Raw genomic sequence first — 22,263 nt, 5'->3', positions numbered from 1 at the left:
CATGTTTCAGAGGGATATTCTGAGGATACATAGAGCTTCACAAAAATTTATAAATTTTTAAAAGCAACAAAGGGATAATATAAATACCCTTAAGAGTGTCCTGTGACTGAATGACTACATAAACTGGAAATTTGGAACTCTAAAATTTAGCATGTATAACCAATTCTTTTGTAATACTTTGTCATCATTCCATTTTAATTTTTAGACAAAGGTTGTTTTCTGGTCTACTGGAGTGCATCCAGTTTTGTTTTTAGCTATACAATAATTACTAGCGGAAGTAAAACCATTTTATATATTCTACTCTCAGAACACCAAACTATAAAATAGGCTTTTGGCTATAAATATGGTATTTAAATTTAGACTGTCTGTATGGTCTCTTATTGCATATAGCCAATACACATCTAATTCATTCCGGCTCAATTCAGAATCATCACAATTTTGCTACAGTCTGGAAATTAGACACATCTGTTATGATCCTTAAATGGCAACCAGGCATGAAGCTCATGCAAAATTTTGTCTATTTTGTCTCTTGTACACAACATGTTTAGAGTCTAAATTCAGCAGTAATACAGCAGGAACTCACTTTAGGGAAACCATGTTCTTCATAAAGATCTGATAAGAAATGTACTAGACAGCAACTCTCCAAAGGATAGTTACAGCAGTGTATTCACACTAAATACTCTGCCTGAGGACAGATAGCTTACTGTGTGATTTTTCCAATGGTTAATTCTGATATGTTTAAAAAAAAATCAAGCAATAAAAGTCTGCTTCAAAACACTTTCATTTCTTAAATAAAATTCACATCCATAAGGTGTATCCCTACTATATTAGATGGTTTTGGTTTTCCTCTACTTGCGAAGATGTCAAGTTACATCATAAAAACAAATCAAATTCCAATGGCAAAATACAGTATCTTTTTTGACTCTGGACTTCAGTCTGAATATTTGGCCACTTCACTCTACTCATTAAATACCAACTTTACTGAGTTCAAAGGGAAAAAGAGAATCTAAAATCCCAAAGGTTTTAATCTTCAACAAAACTGTTCTGGCTAGAGATCTGAGGCAGTAAAAATGAGACTGACTAAACTAAGCTTGTGAATTAGTAATACATTGAACTATTCAAGTTTTTAAAAAAAAATTTTTTTTTCAACGTTTATTTATTTTTTGGGACAGAGAGAGACAGATGAACAGGGGAGGGGCAGAGAGAGAGGGAGACACAGAATGGGAAACAGGCTCCAGGCTCTGAGCCATCAGCCCAGAGCCTGATGCAGGGCTCGAACTCACAGACCGCGAGATCGTGACCTGGCTGAAGTCGGACGCTTAACCGACTGCGCCACCCAGGCGCCCCGAACTATTCAAGTTTTGATGGTACCATCAGTACCCAGAGATGATGGATGCCCAACAGTAATCACAGAACAATCCTTAAGAAGAGATCAAAACTTTCTCACAGCAAAAGATCAGAACTCTCAATTCTGGCACAAGGATTAATATGAGTATTCAAATACTGCATCTATAAAATACTTATGAAAACATTTAAACTATAATTTTGCAAGATTCAGGTTTCTCTTCTTTCACCATAACTCAATAACATTATTTGTCAAAATGGCTCCAGTAGGGGGTGCCTGGGTGGCTCAGTAGGTTAAACATCTGACTCTTGGTTTCAGCTCAGGTCATAATCTCACAGTTTGTGAGTTTGAGCCCCACATCAGGCTCTGCGCTGACAGTGCAGAGCCTGCTTGGGATTCATTCTCTCTCTCTCTCTCTCTCTCTCTCTCTCTCTCTCTCTCTCTCTCTCTCCCCCTCCCTCCCTCCCTCCCCCACTTGTTCTTTATCTCTCTCAAAATAAGTTAAAAACAAAACAAAAACAAACAAAAAGAAAAACCTCAAAATGGCTCCAATGAAGAAACATGAAGCAGCACAGTACAGAAAGAGAGAAACCTAAACTCTCTCATAAAGCAGACAGCTGAATTTTAGAACAGATACTATACTTAACTTTTTTAAGCACGTCAACATTTATATCAAGAGGCAATTTATATTTTCTTAACATTTTGAGGGAAAGTTGTTATGATTATGAACTAGTTTTTTCTCGGTATGCTCCTCACAACTAATAGTAATCTGAATGCTGCAATGAAATTCAAAACAAATAAAAATCTTCATATCCCTGGCTAAGCCCAAAGCCCAAAATTTGACAGAACTGATGTCTGGAATGTATGTCATATATCTTAGCATTTTATAACATGATCAAATCTGTGGCCCTACACAAGGCAAAAATCATTCTCTCTCAACACGCCTCATTACTTATTTTAGTGATATTTCATAAGCCAAACTCCATTTTGAACATTTATACCTTAAACATAGCTCTATACTTCTCTGAGTGAAGTGAGCTTACCTATAAAAGGAGTATCTGGCTGTGAGCCTCTAGGAAGCTAAAAGTATGTGTGTTCTAACTATGCAGCAAAGTTAACAATAGAAGTTTCTGAAGTTTCTACTTCTGTGATCTGCTAGAATTTTATTCCCTTAAAATGTTGAGCATATATATTACTATTGACATAAGGATCTTATCTCGCAATATGCTCTGAAAACATGCACAGATTTCGGTTCAGAATGTGATACAGTTTCATTTTCTCCACCTTTTTTTGCCTAACACAAGTGCACTTAGAAAGTAAAAGAACATAATCAAACTACAAGCATACTATACAAAAGACATCACACATGTTATAAAAGTATGTTAAAAATGCAAAATACCTGTTGAAGCAAAGATTTAGAAAAAATTCAGACTTAATGAAAGCTTATCTCAAAAGATCTTTGACAAACTAATGTCTTGGCTTTAGCATGACAAGGGATAGGAGTAAGCTAGAACTATGTAGTAGATGATGTCTATGTTTCCTACCGATCTTACACTTTGCCTTACAAATATTCATGAATATCAGAGTGCTATCTATATACTAGAGTTTCTTGTCTCTACTTGGTGCATTAATGGTACTTAATGTAGATTTGAATGTGTATACTTAACCATTGTAGCAAGCCCAATGAAGTGCTGTATATCCATGATTGTCTGCTATGGCTGGATTTGCATCCACAGATGCTGCTGACTGCAAAAGGGCTCCAAGAACACCAATGTGTCCACAGGCAGCTGATAAGTGTATAGGTGTCCGGCCCCTGCTATCTCGAAATAAGCACTTAGCACCATGTTGAAGTAATGCATCTACACATTCTTCATGGCCTGTAACTGCCTGAAAGAAAAATTATTTGCAGGTAGTTGAATATGTCATCTTGGGTAACATGCCAATTTTTGCTAATTAAAAACTTTTGAAGTCCGTATTTCCCATATTCTACCATCAATCAAAGCATTTATCATTTTTTGAGTAATTCAATATTTTTATTGAAATTTGCCTAAAAGTTTATCTAAAGCATTAACTTTGTCAAAATACACATATTACAAAAAACAGGAACAAAGGAACTTATAAATCAGTGAAAACAAGGTAAAAAGGTGAAAGGTTCAAAGGTGAAAAAGACAAAAATGTGTAAGAAAATAGTTATGATGAGAAAAAGTAAAATTGACATTAATTCTACTTAGGTCTTAGGTTTTTAAAATTTTGTTCCAACATTATTGTTTCCTGGATTAAGTTGTGTTTTACAGCTGTTTAAAATTCGCACTCAAAAACTATAATACTAAAAGAAAGAGTAGAGACTATCTGGGAGAAATTTAATGAAGAAGAATAAACATAGCCTAGTTCAGTTTTAGGCAAAAGGAGATCCTAAGAAATTTTTGAAAGGCAATGGGAATATTTTTGCTTACCCCTCTATGCAATGCTGTCCTTCCCCATTTATCTTTGGCATCTACATTTGCTCCTTTGTTCAGCAGTGAGTAAACACAGTCCGTGTGCCCGTTGAGAACAGACAGCATCAGAGGAGTCCTGAGCAACAAGAATAATAATAGGTTCAGCGTTACAACTTAAGACTACTCCATGAAAAACAAACTCCTGTTTTCTAAATATGCCTTTTTGTGATACAACTTCTAAAGTATACTTAAAGTGAGAAAACTGTATTTGTTGTTAGTTACATAGTATGACAGACTTTTAGGGTTATAAGTATGAAGATTAACACACATCTTGAAAATAATTTAAAAATTATTAAAACTTACTGTCCATTTCCATCTTGAATGTCGACTGCATTCTGTGGTTCTGCATTTCCTATTAGTAGCCGTAAGCACTCTGAATGACCATTTGTTGCTGTAAAGTGGTATTTTAAAATTTCAGTAATTACAATGATAAAATAGAAAATTTCTATCATAGAGCACATTTTCTGGATATAACTGTGGGATAGTTTCATTGAATTTAATAATCTAAGAGAAAAATATATAGATACAAAGTTTTATATTGCCTTTGTTGGTGAAACTGACTACAGGTATCAATTCCTCACGGTAATTATGGCCATAGCCATCCCTCACCATCTGCCCTGGTATTATAAAGCTCGTTTTATCTGGTTTTGGCGGTGGCATTGTGGTCAAGGGAATGCCTTCAGCCAAGGGATGAAACCATGATTAGATCAAGTCCATCACAACTCTGTTCTCTGCCAATGACAGCTTCCAAGATAAGTGCTGATCCAGTTCTGACCACTGAGATGCTAAGCCTGAAGGCTTCTGGGAAATATTTTTATCCCTGATAATGACAAGTCCTCCTCCTTTTCCTGATTTCAGAGGTGATACCGTAAAGAAGCAGTAGCCATTCTGTGCCATGACTGCAAAGGCAAGAGAATAATAGAGAGTTCTGATACCACTGCTGAATCAGTCAATCCTGGTACTGACTCTACCTCTGAACATTTTATGTAAGAGGTTAAAACTCTTGTCACTTATGCCACCTTTTAGTTGGGTACGGGTACTGTGAGAATTCCAACTGATACATATACAATAAAAGAAAAAATGATCTCTCTAAAGAATGCATTTATATGTCCAAATACATAAAATGGGCAATGGTATAAAGTAGAAATAACCAAAAGAAAATAATAAGCTTTTAAGGTAAATTAAATCCTCTGCCAAATTCAGGTCCTTCCCATAATATAATAAAATCTGAAGTTGAAAGAAATATGTAAGTCATGTAATGATGCAAAAAGGAATATCTGTCACTATTCTTCCTAATTAAAAGATGACAATATTTTTTAATGTTTATTTTTGAGAGAGCAAGCGCACGCGCATGGGCGTTGGAGTGTAGGAGGGGAAGAGAGAAAGGGAGACAGAATCCAAAGCAGGCTCCAGGCTCTGAGCTGTCAACATAGAGCCTTACATGGGGCTCAAACTCACAGACCATGAAATCATGACCTGAGTCAAAGTCGGATGTTTAAAACAACTGAGCCACCCAAGCGCCTCAAAATGACAAATTAGTGAAAGCAAGCTAGGTGCCTAATATTCTACAGTAACTTCTAACAGCTATATTAAATTCTAATAGCGATTAAGATTTGTGGTAACAACATCACTCCACATCTGTATGCCACACTCAGCCAGCAACTCTCATAGTAATCAATAACAGCTGTCACTGAAGCATCCCACCTGGGGATGTGTCGAGGAAATTGTTTGACCCACCATTTCTTTATTTTTTTTAACTGCTATTTATTTATTTATTTGAGAGAGAATAGAATAGAATAGAATAGAATAGAATAGAATAGAATAGAATCTTAAGCAAGCTCCATGCTCAGCTCAGAACCCAATTCGGAGCTCGATCCCACAACCCTGGGATCATCACCTGAGTTGAAATCAAGAGTTGGATGCTCAACCAACTGAGCCACCCAGGTGTCCCAGCCCACCGTTTCTTTAAGTGACTCACTTGCACTCAGTACACAGCAGCTACTGAGGAGTATTTGTGTTTTCTAAGTTCAATATCTAAAATATCAAGCATAGTACCACTGGAGAAAACTGGCTCACTTTCAGAAAAAAAATAAAAGATCACAGTGTTCTCTTCATGACTTATGAGTACAGTACCCCCTAGCAATCTCCTAATTTGAAAGACATGTGTAGAACCAAAGCTTGTGTTTACTGAATAGGTTGGCACCAACAGTAAACTGCAGCTGTTTCACTGGATAGAATTTATAGACTATATGACATTGGTTAGCTACTTCTGAGGGACTGGCTAGTGTCTTGGTTCAATATTTATCTACAAAGAGTGCAAACGACTCCATAAAAGCTTTAAATCAGCTCTTCAAATGATCTGTGCTTACGGCGTAATTTTTCAAGTGGCATTCTTTTTCAGAATAAGATAACAGAAAATGGCAGCATTTTGACTTAATTCTTACCATATAACAATATACACACATTTATAGGCATTTTATTCCACTTAAAATTTTTTTGTTTTTGAGTCCTGCTTAAATATCTAACAGTTTCTGAAAGGCTGCTCTGGAGCAACAGAGGGTGTCACCTACCTACCTAGTCTTCAAAAAGGCAAGTTTCCTAAAGGACTAGAAGTTCAAAACCCATATTAAAATGTGGTTCTTAAAAATCACTCTACAAAAACAGACTAAGTGAAATGTATCTAATCACATAAAGAAGAAAATAGTAAGGTAATAGTAAGGGGTGAAAAAAAAATACTTGGCTAGGATTCCTTCCAGTGGACCAGTCTTATTTGTTTTATTCTTTTAAGTCTATTTATTTTGAGAGAGAGAGAGACAGAGAGAGAGTAAGAGAGAGGGAGAATGTGAGAGAGCACAAGCAGGGGAGGGGCAGAAAGAGAAAGAGAGAGAGAAAGAGAAAGAGAATCCCAAGCAGGTTCTGTGCTGTCAGTGTAGAGCCTGAGGCAGGACTTGATCTTAGGACTGTGAGATCATGACCTGAGCTGAAATCAAGAGTCAGACACTTAACCCACTGAGCCACCCAGGCACCTCCTACCCTTTTTTAAGTTAGTTTTATTTATTTATATATTTATGTATTTAGTTTTTAATTTTTTAAATGCTTTTATTTTTCAAAGAGAAAGAGAAAGAGAGAGAGAGAGAGAGAGAGAGGAGAAGGGGTAGAGAGAGGGGGACAGAGGATCTGACACAGGCTCCGCACTGTCAGTAGAGAGCCCAATGCGGGGCTCGAACTCATGAACCCTGAGATCATGATCTGAGCTCAAGTTGGACGTTTAACCAACTGAGCCACCCAGACACCCCTAGTCTTAGTTATTTAAAATGAATACTGACTTGTAGTAATTCCTGTGGAGAGTCAGGAATCTGTATCTGCTAGAGATATACAGCTACCAAGTCCTCACAATGACATGGTTACACAATTTTGCATTCTGACACATTTGCAACATCACAAAATCACACCGTGGAGTAGATCTTGCATAAAGTAGGTGCTCTATAACTCCTGTGTGAATACACGTTAAATGTAGTACTCTGGTACAATAAGTCAAAATCGTCAACCGTTAAATGAAAGCACATACTAATCCAAAATAATTTCCATCAAAAAGAAGTAAAAAATATTGTATTGTTTTGTTGATAAAGTACTTCAGAAGTTAGACTATTACATAAACCCAACTTCTAAGGTAGACAATGATTTTTTAAAGCAATTATAATCTTGCTGTTGGCTTTTCCCTGAGAGAAAAACCATTCGACCTTTCAAAGTCAAGATTATTAAAATAATTACCAGGAGTATAACATACGAAAAATTGAAAAAGAAAAGAGTATTAGATAGAAAGTGGTAAATAAAATCATGTGTAATATTTGACATACCTGCTGCATGTATAGGTGTTCTCTTCAAAACGTAATCTTTTACTAAAATGGAGGCTCCCTGATTAATGAGTACATCCACACATTCAACATGGCCCTTAAAGGCTGCAAGATCTAAGGGTGTTCTTCCACTACTGTTTCTCACATCAAGATCTAACAAAGACTGTACCAACACTTCCAGTGCTTGGTGGTGACCATGATAGGCCTAGGAATAAATAAAAATATAAATTTAAAAAAATACATATTTAGACTGACTTCTCAGATGTCTTTGAAAACAAAGGAAGTAAACTTGTCTTCACATTATTATTATATTTGAGATAACCCAAAACTTGCATTACTGAGAATTCAGAAAACTTAACTGTAAGTATTTCTAATAACCAAATAGTACAACGTTAAAGAGTATATGTTAGAGAACAGGTATACTGCAGAAAATAAATGTTCAAATGACAGGTGATTTTATCACTAGTATACAACTTTCTGATTCATAGCATTCAATGAAAGTGTAACACAGATCCAATTAAAACTTTCATCCTAAGTCTATAATTCCAAAGCCTGTGTTCTTTTATTCTTCTTTTAAGTTTTTTTTTTTTAATGTTTATTTATTTTTGAGAGAGAGACAGAGCATAAGCGGGGGAGGAGGGGCAGAAAGAGAGGGAGACAGACACAGAATCCAAAGCAGGTTCCAGGCTCTGAGCTGTCAACACAGAGCCCGATGCAGGGCTCAAACTCACGAACTGTGAGATCATGACCTGAGCCGAAGTCGCACGCTTAACTGACTGAGTCACCCAGGCACCCCTCAAAGCCTGTGTTCTTAATCACAATTCAGTGCTCCACTTAACTCCCTGATAAAATTGGACTATACTTAAATTATAGAGATGGCCAGCAACTGAAGTTAATACTTAAGTCTTCTGATTTCTCAAATTAAAGTAACTATCCTTACCTCATAACATGCTATATCTAAAAACATAAACATTTGTTTTAGCACAAAAACAGACTAAATCTGGCTTGAGTAACTGCCATGTGCCAAGTTCTGTCTTAGCTGTACAAAGAGAACACGAAAATTTTTAAAGATTTGTCAGAATGAAGTCCTCTTCTTTATCACAGTTGAGGAAGAAGCTTTCCAGGTAATTCATTTCAAAAACCAACATATCAACTGAACATCTATTACTCTCGTTGGACTAGATGCTGAGCAAGACCTAAAGCAATTAACAAGACCCAGTTGTGGCACAAAAGGAATGTTGTCTCTAGTTCACTCATATTACCACTTTGTAGCTAAAGGACTTTTACAAGTCATTTCTGACACCATTCAGACCTACAGCTTAGCAGTTTGTTATCACAGGTGAACTTTTCACTGGGAACTGAAAAATGTAAAATTGTACCATACTTGAACTAAATCTGAAAACATCCACTTAACCAGAAATGGGCCCCACACTGCAGCAAAGGGCTGTAAAGTTATTTCTTGCAGAAAATGTCGGAAAGTACCAGAAAGAGGTAAAGTTGCTCTGGGCCTTACTGGTCTCTTTGATGTTTCTCACTACCTACAGAGTTTCTTGACCACCTCGAAGATTAAAGTAACTGGAGATTATGGAACTCTACCGTCCTAGGATCACATCTAATCTTGTTCTGTAATAACCTGGTCAATGAGATGATGCTATTAACAGAAAGAAATGTGAGAGATATAGCATACACATAAGACACTAGGAGTGTATAACAAGAAGAGACACAATAAGGATGACAAGAAGCCATGACGAGTTGCCAGAGAGCCTCCCGTCAGGATGTCCTTGTATAGGACTGAGACAACGAATTTGTACACACAGTATGTACAAAGATAAGAACCAAGACCAGTTTCCTTAAGCCTCAAGCTGGTGTGTTTTCACAGCATTACGGTGTCTTGGATGGGGTGAGTTTGGAAGGGTAAAAAAGCACTTCGAGTCATTTCTGAAAACCTCCTCGGAACAGATATATAATGTGAAAGTGGTGATATAATCACAGTTCACTGAGCCTAATTTACTAAATTTTAACAAAATTGGTTCCATTTCAGCTTAAAACCACTATTTAGCATAGCCATGTTCATATTTTGCACCCCTATTCATAATAGCCATGGAGTAAAGACCTAGCAACCCCCCCACCCCAAAACAAAAAACCTATAGTTTCTGAGGTAACGTATTCATAAACTTGGCAAAATGCTTAGTGTGGCACCTAGTAGATGCTCAGGAAGGGACAGTGCTAGTGTAAGAATGGTGGTGACGGAGCAGGAAGAACTGCCTTGCCATCTGCTCAGACTGCATCTCTCGCCACCAACAGTAAAATGGCTGTTTTCTCCACGCTGGCTTTGCCCTTTCACAGGACTTATTGACTGGGCACGTCTGGGAGAGTACATAGTATTTCCAAAGATCCACAGGGCAAGGAAGCAAGAAGCTGCAGCATGCCTCCCTAGTTATTTAGGAAATGGCAGGAAGTACTAGTGGGGAAAAGGGCAAGAAAATTCAATGAACGTGTGTTGGTGTTTATGAAATACGCAAGGAGAGTATTATAAAAAATAATAGCATATATAAGAAGAAACAATTAAATGGATCACTGAACTTGTAGTGATCCATTAACTTAAGTATACACCCTCCTTATAAGCATTTTACTATATTTAAAACCTGAAGTCTCCCAAAAAGCCGGTGACTATATCAGAGTCTCCTGACTCTTAGTCTCTTTCTCACCCCCAACAACTGTTAATGTGCTCTGTTCCAAAAATAGACTCTTCTTGTAGCACAAAAAGAACTAGACTGGGCCCTGCTTGAAATTTCCTAAAGTAATTCATTCCCACATTTGATTTAAAGAATTGTTACACTTCACTAACCTTCTCCTCTCAGGGACTAATCATTAAGAGGAAAAATTGAAAGGTTTCTTTTTTTTATAAGTTTATTTATTTTTGAGGGGGGCGCACAGAGAGGGAGACAGAGAATCCCAAGCAGGCTCTGCACTGTCATCATGGAGCCAGACACAGTGCTCAATCTCATGAACTGCGAGACAATGGCCTGAGCCAAAACCAAGAGTGGACACTTAACTGACTGAACCACCCAGGTGCCCCAAATCCTATAGCATGAGTAACTGAAGGACCAGTGAGCACACACTTAGTGCTCCAAGATCAAAAAGTAAGCAAAAAGTTGTAGAAATACCACAGAAAATACAGTTCTGTTTAGCAAGTTAGAAGCCATTCCTTTAGGGCAGTGTTTTTTTAAATTCACATCACAGGTATATTCTCTCCCTTAGATTAGGCCTTTGGGGAAATCCAAAGACCACAATTTTTTTTTTTTTTAATAAAACAAAACATAACAAAGTGCAGTCAAGAAGTCTCTGAATTTAAAAAAAATTCTTAAGTTTTAATTTCATGATCATCATACATGGACCATCATACATGGGTACTAGTTTGAGTCAAACAAACATATGAGATATTTTCAGTAAACCAGCCATCAAGTTGGCTGTGAAGGTAGTACTCACAGCCAAATGTAAAGGGCTTATTGTCGCTCTATTGTCTGAATCACTCAGCATGTCTGTCCCCGAGGTTTCCATTAACTGGGAAGGAAAAGCATTTGAACTGTCAGAAATGGTACTTTTGGATATATTCTAGCAGTTATTCCTGCTCCCTCTCCCCCAAGTTTAAATCAATTTTAGAGTAAAAATTGACACTTGAACCATTATATTTTAAAATCTTAGTCCATTATATTATGAAAAACTCCACTCAGCAACCTTACACAATAGATCATCACGCATGTGTGGTAAGTACCACAGAATAAGAACTCTGAGGGAGGGCTATAAACTAGCTTGAGGGAAATGCTATTTACTCACCACCAAGTAAGAACCCCCTTCCCATCCCCTGCACATATGATTTCTGTCACTATGTTTGTTCTTAGGAATGTGTAAAACAGGCTTCAGCTCTAGTGAGAGCAAAGAAATAATACTCTGAATAGCAAAGGGGATATTGATTATTACTTACAACATCTAAAGGAGTTTCGCTTGCAATCTGAAATAAAATTTAAAATAAGAATATTTAGCTTAGGAAGTATTCATATATATTAGAGATAAATGTTAATAACTACAGGTCTATTTATACAAGGCTTCTGTTAAATTCTATTCTGAACTTGTGCTTCCTTTGTCTCCCAAGATTGAGTCTTTTAAATAAACAAGTGTGTAACAGACCACAATCTACATTCATGGGTCTAAGATATTAGTCTACAAGATACATAGTAACCTAAGAAAATACCTGTTATTTCTGATAGCAGGTTTTAAGTGCTATATTGAATATGTCAACCTGCTTTTTCAATCTTTAATAATCACTCTCTTTGAGGGAAAGCGAAGTTTAATACAATTTATAAGGTAAATCTAAATAAAGAAACCTTTAACTTGAAGCATTTGTTACACACTTCAGAATTTTTTTTTTAATGTTTATTTATTTTTGGGACAGAGAGACACAGAGCATGAACGGGCGAGGGGCAGAGAGAGAGGGAGACACAGAATCGGAAACAGGCTCCAGGCTCTGAGCTGTCAGCACAGAGCCTGATGCGGGGCTCGATCTCACGGACCGCGAGATCGTGACCTGGCTGAAGTCGGACGCTTAACCGACTGCGCCACCCAGGCGCCCCGCTTCAGAATCTTTTAACTTGTCTTTGATTTGGCAAAATGGAGTGAATGGTGCATATACTCAAGGATGAGACCATAACTGAAATAAAAAGTTCCTCTGCAGTATTGTCTCCCCTACCAGGAGAGGCTGTAAAAAGAATGGGCTTTTCAGAACTCTAAATATGTGGGAAAAAAGGCCTCCTCTCACAGAAGACATGGTTACAGTTCTTTAGAAATTTCTAGAAAACATTTATTTAAAGGAAGAGAAATGCTACACCAATGTGATGTGGTAATATAAGGGAAGGACATAAGTAGCCCTCTCCAGAGATCTAATTTTCTCCTTTCCTTTTTTTTTTTTTAAATATGAAACTTATTGTCAAATTGGTTTCCATACAACACCCAGGGCTCATCCCAACAGGTGCCCTCCTCAATGCCCATCACCCACTTTCCCCTTCTCTCCTTTCTTTTTGAAAGGGAAAAGGGAATGCGAGATATTGAGGCAAGTATGAATTTAAGAGGTATATAGGTTCTAAAAATATTAAAAAGTGATAGAGTTTGTATCTTGATTCATTTATTCTCATTTTCATATGTTATTAGAATATAAAATCACATTAGTCCTTCCACAAGAATTCAGGAATCTTACCAGCTGAAGACATAGACGGTGACCATAAGCAGCTGAATAATGAACTGCATTGTATCCTTGCTTGTCACGGATCCCTGGATTTGCATCATTTCTTAATAAGTATTCCAGGCACCTATATATAGTAATAACACATTCAAAATTCTAAATCTTGCATTTTACCAAGGATTAAAACAGCCTGCAACTAAAAACTATTTTTTTACAATTACAATTTCTTACAATTCTTTTCTTGAGTAATGTAAAAATCATAAATATATCTACACTACATAAATTTGTCTTTAAATGACATTGACTGTAACTATCGTAAGAATACAAGCAAAATGTTCATAAGAATGAAGAAAATTCATTCAGAGTGAGTATCTCCAGAGTCTGTCAATAAGCTCAGTGTACCTGCGGGCTGTCTTTTACAGTCACTATGTATGGCACCACCTATTCCACTCAAACAATATCTGACAGGATTAAACTTAGTGGTGGTGAACATCCAATGTTGGCAATATTACTGCTGACGTATCTGGAACACACAGTGAGTGTAAGATCTCATTAGGAAGCTGAAGAAAGGATATAAAAAAAAAATCTCAGGAAAACAAGGTCAGATTTCAATGATCTCGAATCAGAGGACTGAGAAGGGTGTTCTCAGTAGAAAGTGGTATGGTGGTAACAAGAAAGACCTTCCCATGGTAGATTTACTTCGTTTCTGTGCGATTAAAACATGAGAAAAATAATTTTAAAAGGCATCATATGGTTCATGACTTGTTACAATTTTATTACGTGTTATTGTTACTGCAGCAATAAAGAGCACTGAATTAGAAATTAAAAGATCTGTCCATAGAACTTGTTATATACTAGTGATCTTGAGCAAATCAAATAGAAATTTCAACTTTATGGTGAAATGGCCTCTGTTTATTCATTTGACAGATGGGGGGGAGGACAGAAATCCAACTAAGGAAGCTAAACTCCATTCAGGCTCAAATTCCAAGTTCATAATTATTTATTGATAATTTGTCTAATATTGCAATCCTGACTGCAATATTAACTCAATATTAATACAACTACTGGGGGACAATTTAGAGTCAAATATTCCTTGTTAAAAATTGAAGTTTCCTTAAGGAGTGCACTTGTCATGATGAACAATGGGTAATGTATGGAATAGTTTAATCACTAAATTGTACACCTGAAATTAATTTAACACTGTATGTTAAATATACACAAAAAATAAAAAAAAATAACTATGAAAAAATTCGAGTTTCCAAAAGCATACTGAAGTTACACAAAAACAAAACTCTAAAGCAATGTAATTGGTCTTTCAGTAACTATATCATACATACACATAACTATCATCTATCTCTTATCTATCTATATTATCTATTATGTACCCAGGCTATTCTTTTCAATGCCAACCCTTATTTCTTTAATACTGAATTGCTTAAAATCCTTTCAATCCCCTAGGAATTACTTACAGAATCTATATTTATTATACTATCCTCAATGGTAGCAAATGTCTATGCTTTTAAGTGGGATTTTTATATTTATGTACAGCTAAAATTATTAGTCAAACATGGTGAACTGGGTATCATTGTGATTAAAACAAACAAACAAACAAACAAACAAACAAACAAACTCAATCTGACTCTAAGGTAAGAAGACTGGTATTTTTTGGTGTTCATAAATTAGCTCTGAGAAGCCTGTACAAATTGTTCTAGGCAGGGCATAAACTGTATCCAGTTTTCCTAGGTATCCAACTCAGAGGTCAATGCTCACTGGAATGCATAAAAGATCTGCAGGGCTGGAGGACAGTCTCACTGCTTTGCAGGCACAAACATTTCACACAAGGGCATATCTATCTTTAATCAAGTTCTCTAGGTGAGAGAGAGAGAGAGAGAGAGAGAGAGAGAGCGAGAGCGAGAGAGCAGAAATAGTTCTCCCGAGACCTGAGTACCAGGAAGATTCTATCCGTGGAACAAACTATTTTAAGATAACTTGCTGATATATGAGTACTGAAAAAAAGATTTATTTAAGGAAGGCAAAACAAGTAGGTAAGTTCATGTTTACTTTCTAAAGTAGGAAAGCACATCTCAAGGCATTATCCATAGTAACTAGTCCAAATATACAGCATTAGTGCAGTGTTGGTGGTATAGCGGTGAGCGTAGCTGCCTTCCAAGCAGTGAATGGTTTCAAATAATTTAAGTGTTACAGATGCAGTAGGTAGTTCTTATCATATTATTTATTATTTTTTACATTCACATTATTCAGATAATTGGTCTCCTGTAACAAAACAAAGGCTAACGGTTGATTCAAAATGATAAAATTCCTTCTACTGGCATGCCTTTTAGATTTTGCTAAGCAATATAAAATTTCTTAACTACTTTGTGAGATGAGCATTACCTTTAACAACTGGAAAAATTACTGTGGCTCACGAAAATCAAATCATTTGTTCCAAATCTTTTGGCTAGCATATGGCAAAGCAAGGACTAGACCTTACGTTTTCTTTTTATCCAGTGCTCCTTTCATGCTACCGAATGCCTTAGCACATGAATTAATGAATTAGAGTGATACTTTAACCTGGGTGCTTACAAAATACTGAACCACAAATTATGTGATCTCGAATATCTGGACCTCACATTTAATTTGCAAATAAAATGGAGGGGAGAAAGTCTAATTTTTCTTTTTCTGAAATTGTAAATTAGCACACACACTGATTTTATACAAGTCAAAAAAATTAAGATGAATATTCTCTTTAATCTCTCTTTCCCCTAACATAAGCTGTATGCAAAACCTGGAGCAATATTCATGGTGAAACAGCTAAGTAATAAACTGCTCTTACTGTTACATATTTTGTTTCCTTCATTTAATATGTTAGACAAATTAAGTATCATTCCAGTTAAGCACATAATTTAAACCAGAGTACATTTCGAACTCTTCCCCTACCACCCATGAGTCCCAAGGCTGGTCAGAGCTCTTGGTAAGACCCACTCAGCCCAGGGCAGGGAATGTGGCATTGTTCCCAGAGGCCCTCCTTCCTCTATTTTCTCCCATTATGGTGTATAATAGTGTCTGTTCTTATCAAAGAAGAAAAAAGAAAAAGATATCAAGCATAGTTTAAAAAATACAGCTAATCTTTACCGGAAGATTAGAGATACTGTTCTAGGCATTCAGATATCCTACACCTTATTTGGCCATTTGAGTTAGGTCAGACTATTTCCCCCATTTCACAGACAAAATGGGTAGAGAGATGTGAAGTAACTTGCCCCGAGTCTCACAACAGGTAGCAGAGCCACTATCAAACGCAATGTTGTCTTACATACATTTTCAAAATGAGTTACACAAGCCTGCTGAATAAAAGTCATGTACAAAAGCTAAATGTATTTTCTCTGTACCACAACAAAAGGGAATTTAAAGATAGGTTTATTTTGGCAATAAAAGTATTAAGTACTTGGGAAGAAATCTAAGGATTATAAAGCTTCTACACAAAGAACTGTATGATGCCATTTATATAAAGTTCAAAACAATGATATTAGAAGTCAAAATATACCATTTTTGTGAAAAATGCCAACTATCACCTTAGAAGTGGATCTCAGTGAAATATATATACTCATAAAAACATTTATATACAATTACATGAACACAGAAAAGGCTCAGGAAAGGCACATACCAAGGCTTTAACTTTGATTAGACTATGATGGACATGAAATGATCTACATACACACACAGAAATATTCAGGTTAATAGTGGTTATCTCAGGAGAACAGGCATGAAGAGGATTTCTTCTTTATGTATCAGAAAAAAACCACCCCCCCAATCTTTTCCTTCTCTTATACATACCACATGGGTATGGAGGAGATCCTTAACCATCTTGCTCAAAGACAGCCCTATTTCTCTTCAACTGGCAAAGAGAATTTTATTTATTAATATTTAGTACATTAAATTAATATTTAGTACGTGTTTCTTGTGACAGCAACTATGTATTTGAGTCATGACTGTCTATAAAGAATGCAGACACTAGGACAATGGGGGTGACTAAAAGAATGAGTAGAATGAGTCAAGAAAGGTTTTACATATTTTTCTAATATTTATTGAAACTGAAGACAGAGGGACATTAAGGCAGAGGAGAGTTATAAATACTTATATCGCTCTTGGATAGCAGAAAAGCAATGTCAGGTATCAAAAATTCCAAAATATAAATAACTTTCCCTGGGGGTGCTGATAGGAAATTAGTAAGTCATCATCAAAAAAACAAAGCAACAGACACATATTACTGAATAATAGTAATATGAAACTATGGGATTTTGTGTTTTCTTTTAGAAAATATTTCATACTTGCTTTGCCAGAATTATATATGAAATCATGCCAGATTCTCTTATTATTCGACCTATACCTGGGAATTAAATGAGCACAACTTAGAAAAATAAATCTTTAATGCTACTATTTAAGCCTCCAAAACAATCACTTATTGAAAGGATGCCTCTGGTATCCTAAAATGGTTACTGTGGCTTATAGCTTCCACAAAGTTCTCAGGGAACAAATCACTGAGTCAATAAATGATGGCATTAAACAGGATCTCTGAGATTCTGATTCTTTAAGGAAACAGAGGCTCTAAGAAACAGTGCTAGATTCTTTTATACCCACGATCTCAGTTTTCCCCACAATTCTAAGAAGTACGTTTCTTTCTAATCTTACAGATAAAGAAGATTTTGCTTGGCAATTACTTGCTCAGGCTCAAAGAGGTATAATATAGAAACTCCAAGATTTAGAGTGGGTCTTTTGGACCCCAAAGCTCATGTTCTTTCTATACATTAGGCTGCTTGGTGTAGACACTGAGAATTAAACGTTTAAGCAATAAATATTAGTAGCTATGGCTCTAAACCATTGATATGACATGAGAAAACTAATGATTTAATTCACTTTAGTAGTAGTACACCTCTAAGGAAAAAGTACATTGGCTTAAAATAAAACCACAAATCCTAAACAGTATGGGCTGAACACTGTTGCTCTTTTGATTTTTGTGCAAGAATTAACATTTAATGCAATTTTCTAAGGGCAGGAGAACTTTGGGTAATCTCAATGTGCATGTGTGTGTGTTTATGTATGTGACCTCTCAGTGGAATTTATGTAGATTCTGCTGAGCAACACCCAATAACCAGTCTGTGGGACCAGTGGTAAAGGATTATTGGTAGTGATATAGTCATTTTAGGCATAACCTATTTCAAGAAAATCTATAAATCGAATCCTGAAAGTACAAAATTTATAAATCAGAGGATGATCTATTTTATCCAAATTTACCAAAATACTTTCTTATTTACAAAGTCTTTACCATAGATTTTCTTTCTTTGAAGAGCCACTACCTAAAAACATAGTCAAATAATTTAACTTCTCCCAAAATCTATCTGTACCTAACTATTCTGGGTATATATGAAATTGTACAAAGCGATATATTGTTGTAAACAAAAAGTACATTTTACTAGTGCTTTCAAGATTAGAGTTTTAGCTATAAACCAACATAACAAAGTGCTACTGATAGAAATGGCTTTGATATCAGTTATAAAATTTATAACAAATTAACATTTGTGAATAATACCATCAAATTATACTTTTTATTTTGAGGGTAAAAAGCAAATAGTAAAAACCAAAGAAATAGTTCTATGTTAAATAAAACTTCCTTGACATATATTTTATAAAATCCTTCACTAAGAATCACAATTTATTTTTTCTTAAGGTTATTTTTGCTCTTAACTGACCCAGACACATGGAGAATACCACAGACTGAAGATCACGGTCTCCAAGGAGGTTATGTTTTTCCAAGAAGGCAATATATATAAGGTACTATAAACAGTTCTGATCAACTTTAGCTGAACATTAATTATAAAAATAATTTACACATCTCTCAATCCTTTGTTCTTATTCAGTCATTCTTGGCCAATATTTAGTTAGCCTATTATCTCATTTACTTATTTAAGTAATATTTAGCAACAACTACATGTCAGATTCTGCGTTTGGTTACTCCCTTATTGGATACCAATTTATAAGGGTCTCTTACAAATATAAAATCTCAACCTCTGACGGATACTGGTATTCCAATCTCTGCCCCATCTTCTGTTGGCATTGTCCATCTCTCTTCTGTTTCCCTTTCCCTACGATAAACTCAAGGCTGCTGCCTCTGAGAAGTCAGAGGGAAAAAACACGGAGGTGATATTAAGATGTGCTTTTGGCAGAGAGGACGACAAGAGGCCTTTATCTTTCTTCTACCAGACCAGTCAATAAGGCAGGTTGCTGAGTAGAAATAGGTAGTAAACTATGATTTAGGAATAATTATGAAACCAATTTATTTCCCACACCAGAGACTAAAAAAAAGTACAAAAAGAAAATATAAAATTGCATAAAAAACCAACAGCCATCCACATGGAAGATGCTGGTTTATAGAAACAATCCTTCATTCTCACCACATGATACTTACTTGCCATCTGTGTCTGATGTAGCTGCATAGTGCAGGGGTGTGCATCCTCTTTCATCAAGGTCATTCACACTTGCTCCTGATCCCACAAGAGCAAACAGGCACTGGTAATTGCAGTTGGCAGCAGCATAGTGAAGTGGAGATCTTTTGTGCCCAAGTTAATATCAGAAAAATAAAAGCCAGGGACATATACCAGTAAACAAGAGCTTACTCTTACTTGACCCAGTTACAAATAATGTATTTATAGTGAGCCTGAGATTGATTTCTGCCATATACTAAGTCTTTTGGAGGGCTGGACAGAAAGCCAGTAGAAGAAAGTAAGATGGCAGAGAACCTCTAAGAATAGGGAATAAAACAGAAACACAGTTAAATTATTTCATGGTCCCCACAGTAACAATTCTAGTCTTTTGAGTATATCACAGACACCTTCATATTCTGCTCAGAAACTTCAAAACTTTCATTTTAACAAGGCTTTTCTTATGCTAATAAAATGTTTTGCAGTACAGAGGTAGAAGAAACTTCTACTCCTGTCTCAGTAGAAGAATAAAGAGAAATATAGAAGCATTTAAAAGAAAGCCCAGTTGTAAAGTATACAATAAGTAAGTAACAAGTATACAATATATTGTAAAGTATACAATAAGTAAGTAATAAGTAATACAAATAAGTAATAACAGGATTCTTAAGCAAAAAATGCACATTGTTCACTATTCAGAAGAGTTAGAGTACGGTTTTTAATTTCTAAAGAATGAATATTTATTTGTAGCCATTTTCGTCTCAGTTACTGAAATGCAACAGAATGTTACTAAAATTAGGAGTCCCTAGTCTTTGGATTACAACTCTATGATGATCCCATGACTTTTCACTTAAAAAAAAAAAAAAAAAGGAGGGGGAGGAGGAGGAGGAGGAAAAAAAAAAAACAAAGTGAAGGTAAATACAGTCCAGAGTCTTCATGGTATAATTTCTTCTAAAACATTTACTGAGTGAGATGACAGTAAAACATTATTTTACTTTATTGGATAACAATATACTGTAGTAATAGCATTTTAAGAAATACAGTTAACCCTGAATTACTTTCAAGCTTCTAAACTCAGAATATGCTTCCGAGGCCCTCTCTGCATCTGTAGTAAAAAACTCTTCAAGTACTACAAATTAACTAATACAAGATGGATTACAGTACAATTATAAAAGCAAATTGGCTGTAAAAATATTGCATTGCAAAGCCAAAGTGATTTTTGATTTTGCAGGTCATTAGTTCTTTCTATTAGCAAGCCTATGAGAGCAGTCTATTCCTCAAAGTAATTATGGAGTCAAGTAGTTTTTTTTCTTCTTCTGTGCATTTCTGATTCCCTACCATACATAATTCTGTTTACTTCTGTACTGGCCCATCACATACATCCACACATTTCCTTCTGACACACACTCTTTCTTGTCATGTACTTTGATATAATTCTCAAGACACGCAACCTTTTTTGCACTGCCACTTTTATTTTTTAAAGTAGGCTTCATGCCCAGCACAGAGCCCCACATGGGGCTCGAACTCACAACCCTGAGATCAAGATCTGAACTGTGAGATTAAGAGTCGGATACATGGGGCGCCTGGGTGGCGCAGTCGGTTAAGCGTCCGACTTCAGCCAGGTCACGATCTCGCGGTCCGTGAGTTCGAGCCCCGCGTTGGGCTCTGGGCTGATGGCTCAGAGCCTGGAGCCTGTTTCCGATTCTGTGTCTCCCTCTCTCTCTGCCCCTCCCCCGTTCATGCTCTGTCTCTCTCTGTCCAAAAATAAATAAACGTTGAAAAAAAAAAAAAAAGAGTCGGATACTTAACTGGCTGAGCCATCCAGGCACCCCTCCACTTCTGTTTTTTAAACCAATGTGAATTGCCTTCCATCATTTCCTGTATGGCTTTAGCACATGATGTATCAACTCCTACTCTAAATAACTTTGCAGGTCGTGGTGGATATAAGTACCGCTACCATAAATGCTAGTCACAAAGAGGCCTGGGGCTACACAGTGAGAATAAGGATTAGCTAAAAAGACTACAAAGAGACTGTCACTTCACAGGTGCTTTCCTACCAGTCATATGAAGGGGTATGTGTGGATGTGTTGTTATGTGTGTATGTTTACAAGGGAGAACAAAAATTTCATATATATTTATAACCTATTTCCCCATAGGGGAAATGACAATGAAATGACTTATGGGGAAGGAGAAATGTATTACTGAGTTCTGGGTCTTATGAGTTTCTTGAAGGAACTCAGGCACCATGGGGGTTTACATTTTCATGGTATAAATATGGGAGGAGGAGGAATGATACCAAGATATACAGAGGTGCTCATAAGGTAGACCTGGTAGCCTGGGGCTGTGGCAGGGGCCCAAGTGGAAGATGACTGTGAGTAAAAATGAGTATTTAGAAGTTACTGACTTATTTGGGCTTCTCAATCGTGATCACAATGCAAATGATACTGAACTGTTCAGTTAATTCTCAGAAGCCAGTTAGAAGGTCATGCTAACCATTAAGTAAATAACATTAATCACGTTCTATAGAGGAACTATATCACACCGTACCTCCCAAATTTGTCCTTTTTGTTGAAGTCTGCACCAGTATTCAGCAGAAGGTTTAGGCACTCCAAATTCCTAGATGGGAAAATACAGTTATAAGACTTAATTGTCAATAATTTTAAAATGAAATTGGTAGGTTTAAGTAAGTATCAAAGCATGCTTTCATTCAAGTGAAGGTAAAGTGAATAACATGATTTATACTTTATAAAAATTAAAACATTAAAATTCACCTTATCTAGAATTTTTAAAAGTTAGGTACACACATATTGATCAGCACATTGATAGGAAATAACAAACGAATCACGTTTAACCGCTATTTAAA

At 36.1% G+C, this 22,263-nt stretch overlaps 1 protein-coding gene across 8 annotated transcripts in view; it reads right to left on the bottom strand.

Annotated features, from left to right (window-relative positions):
- Positions 1-22,263, bottom strand: part of ANKRD28 (ankyrin repeat domain 28) — a 200,057-nt gene that overhangs the window by 16,429 nt on the left and 161,365 nt on the right. For all 8 annotated transcript variants that reach the window (XM_040480133.1, XM_040480138.1, XM_040480134.1 and 5 more), the window contains 9 exons: positions 21,948-22,016; positions 19,391-19,531; positions 12,946-13,057; positions 11,680-11,706; positions 11,184-11,258; positions 7,698-7,899; positions 4,144-4,231; positions 3,799-3,916; positions 3,013-3,232 (listed from right to left, as the gene is read on the bottom strand). In XM_040480133.1, the coding sequence (XP_040336067.1) occupies positions 3,013-3,232; positions 3,799-3,916; positions 4,144-4,231; positions 7,698-7,899; positions 11,184-11,258; positions 11,680-11,706; positions 12,946-13,057; positions 19,391-19,531; positions 21,948-22,016 (1,052 nt within the window). The remainder of the gene's footprint in view (positions 1-3,012; positions 3,233-3,798; positions 3,917-4,143; positions 4,232-7,697; positions 7,900-11,183; positions 11,259-11,679; positions 11,707-12,945; positions 13,058-19,390; positions 19,532-21,947; positions 22,017-22,263) is intronic.

Source organism: Herpailurus yagouaroundi, unplaced genomic scaffold (genome assembly GCF_014898765.1).
Source record: "Herpailurus yagouaroundi ecotype Mexico unplaced genomic scaffold, PumYag 159, whole genome shotgun sequence".
Lineage (NCBI taxonomy): Eukaryota > Metazoa > Chordata > Mammalia > Carnivora > Felidae > Herpailurus > Herpailurus yagouaroundi.
Note: the sequence above shows the minus strand (reverse complement) of the source record. Positions and strands in the feature narration are given on the sequence as shown.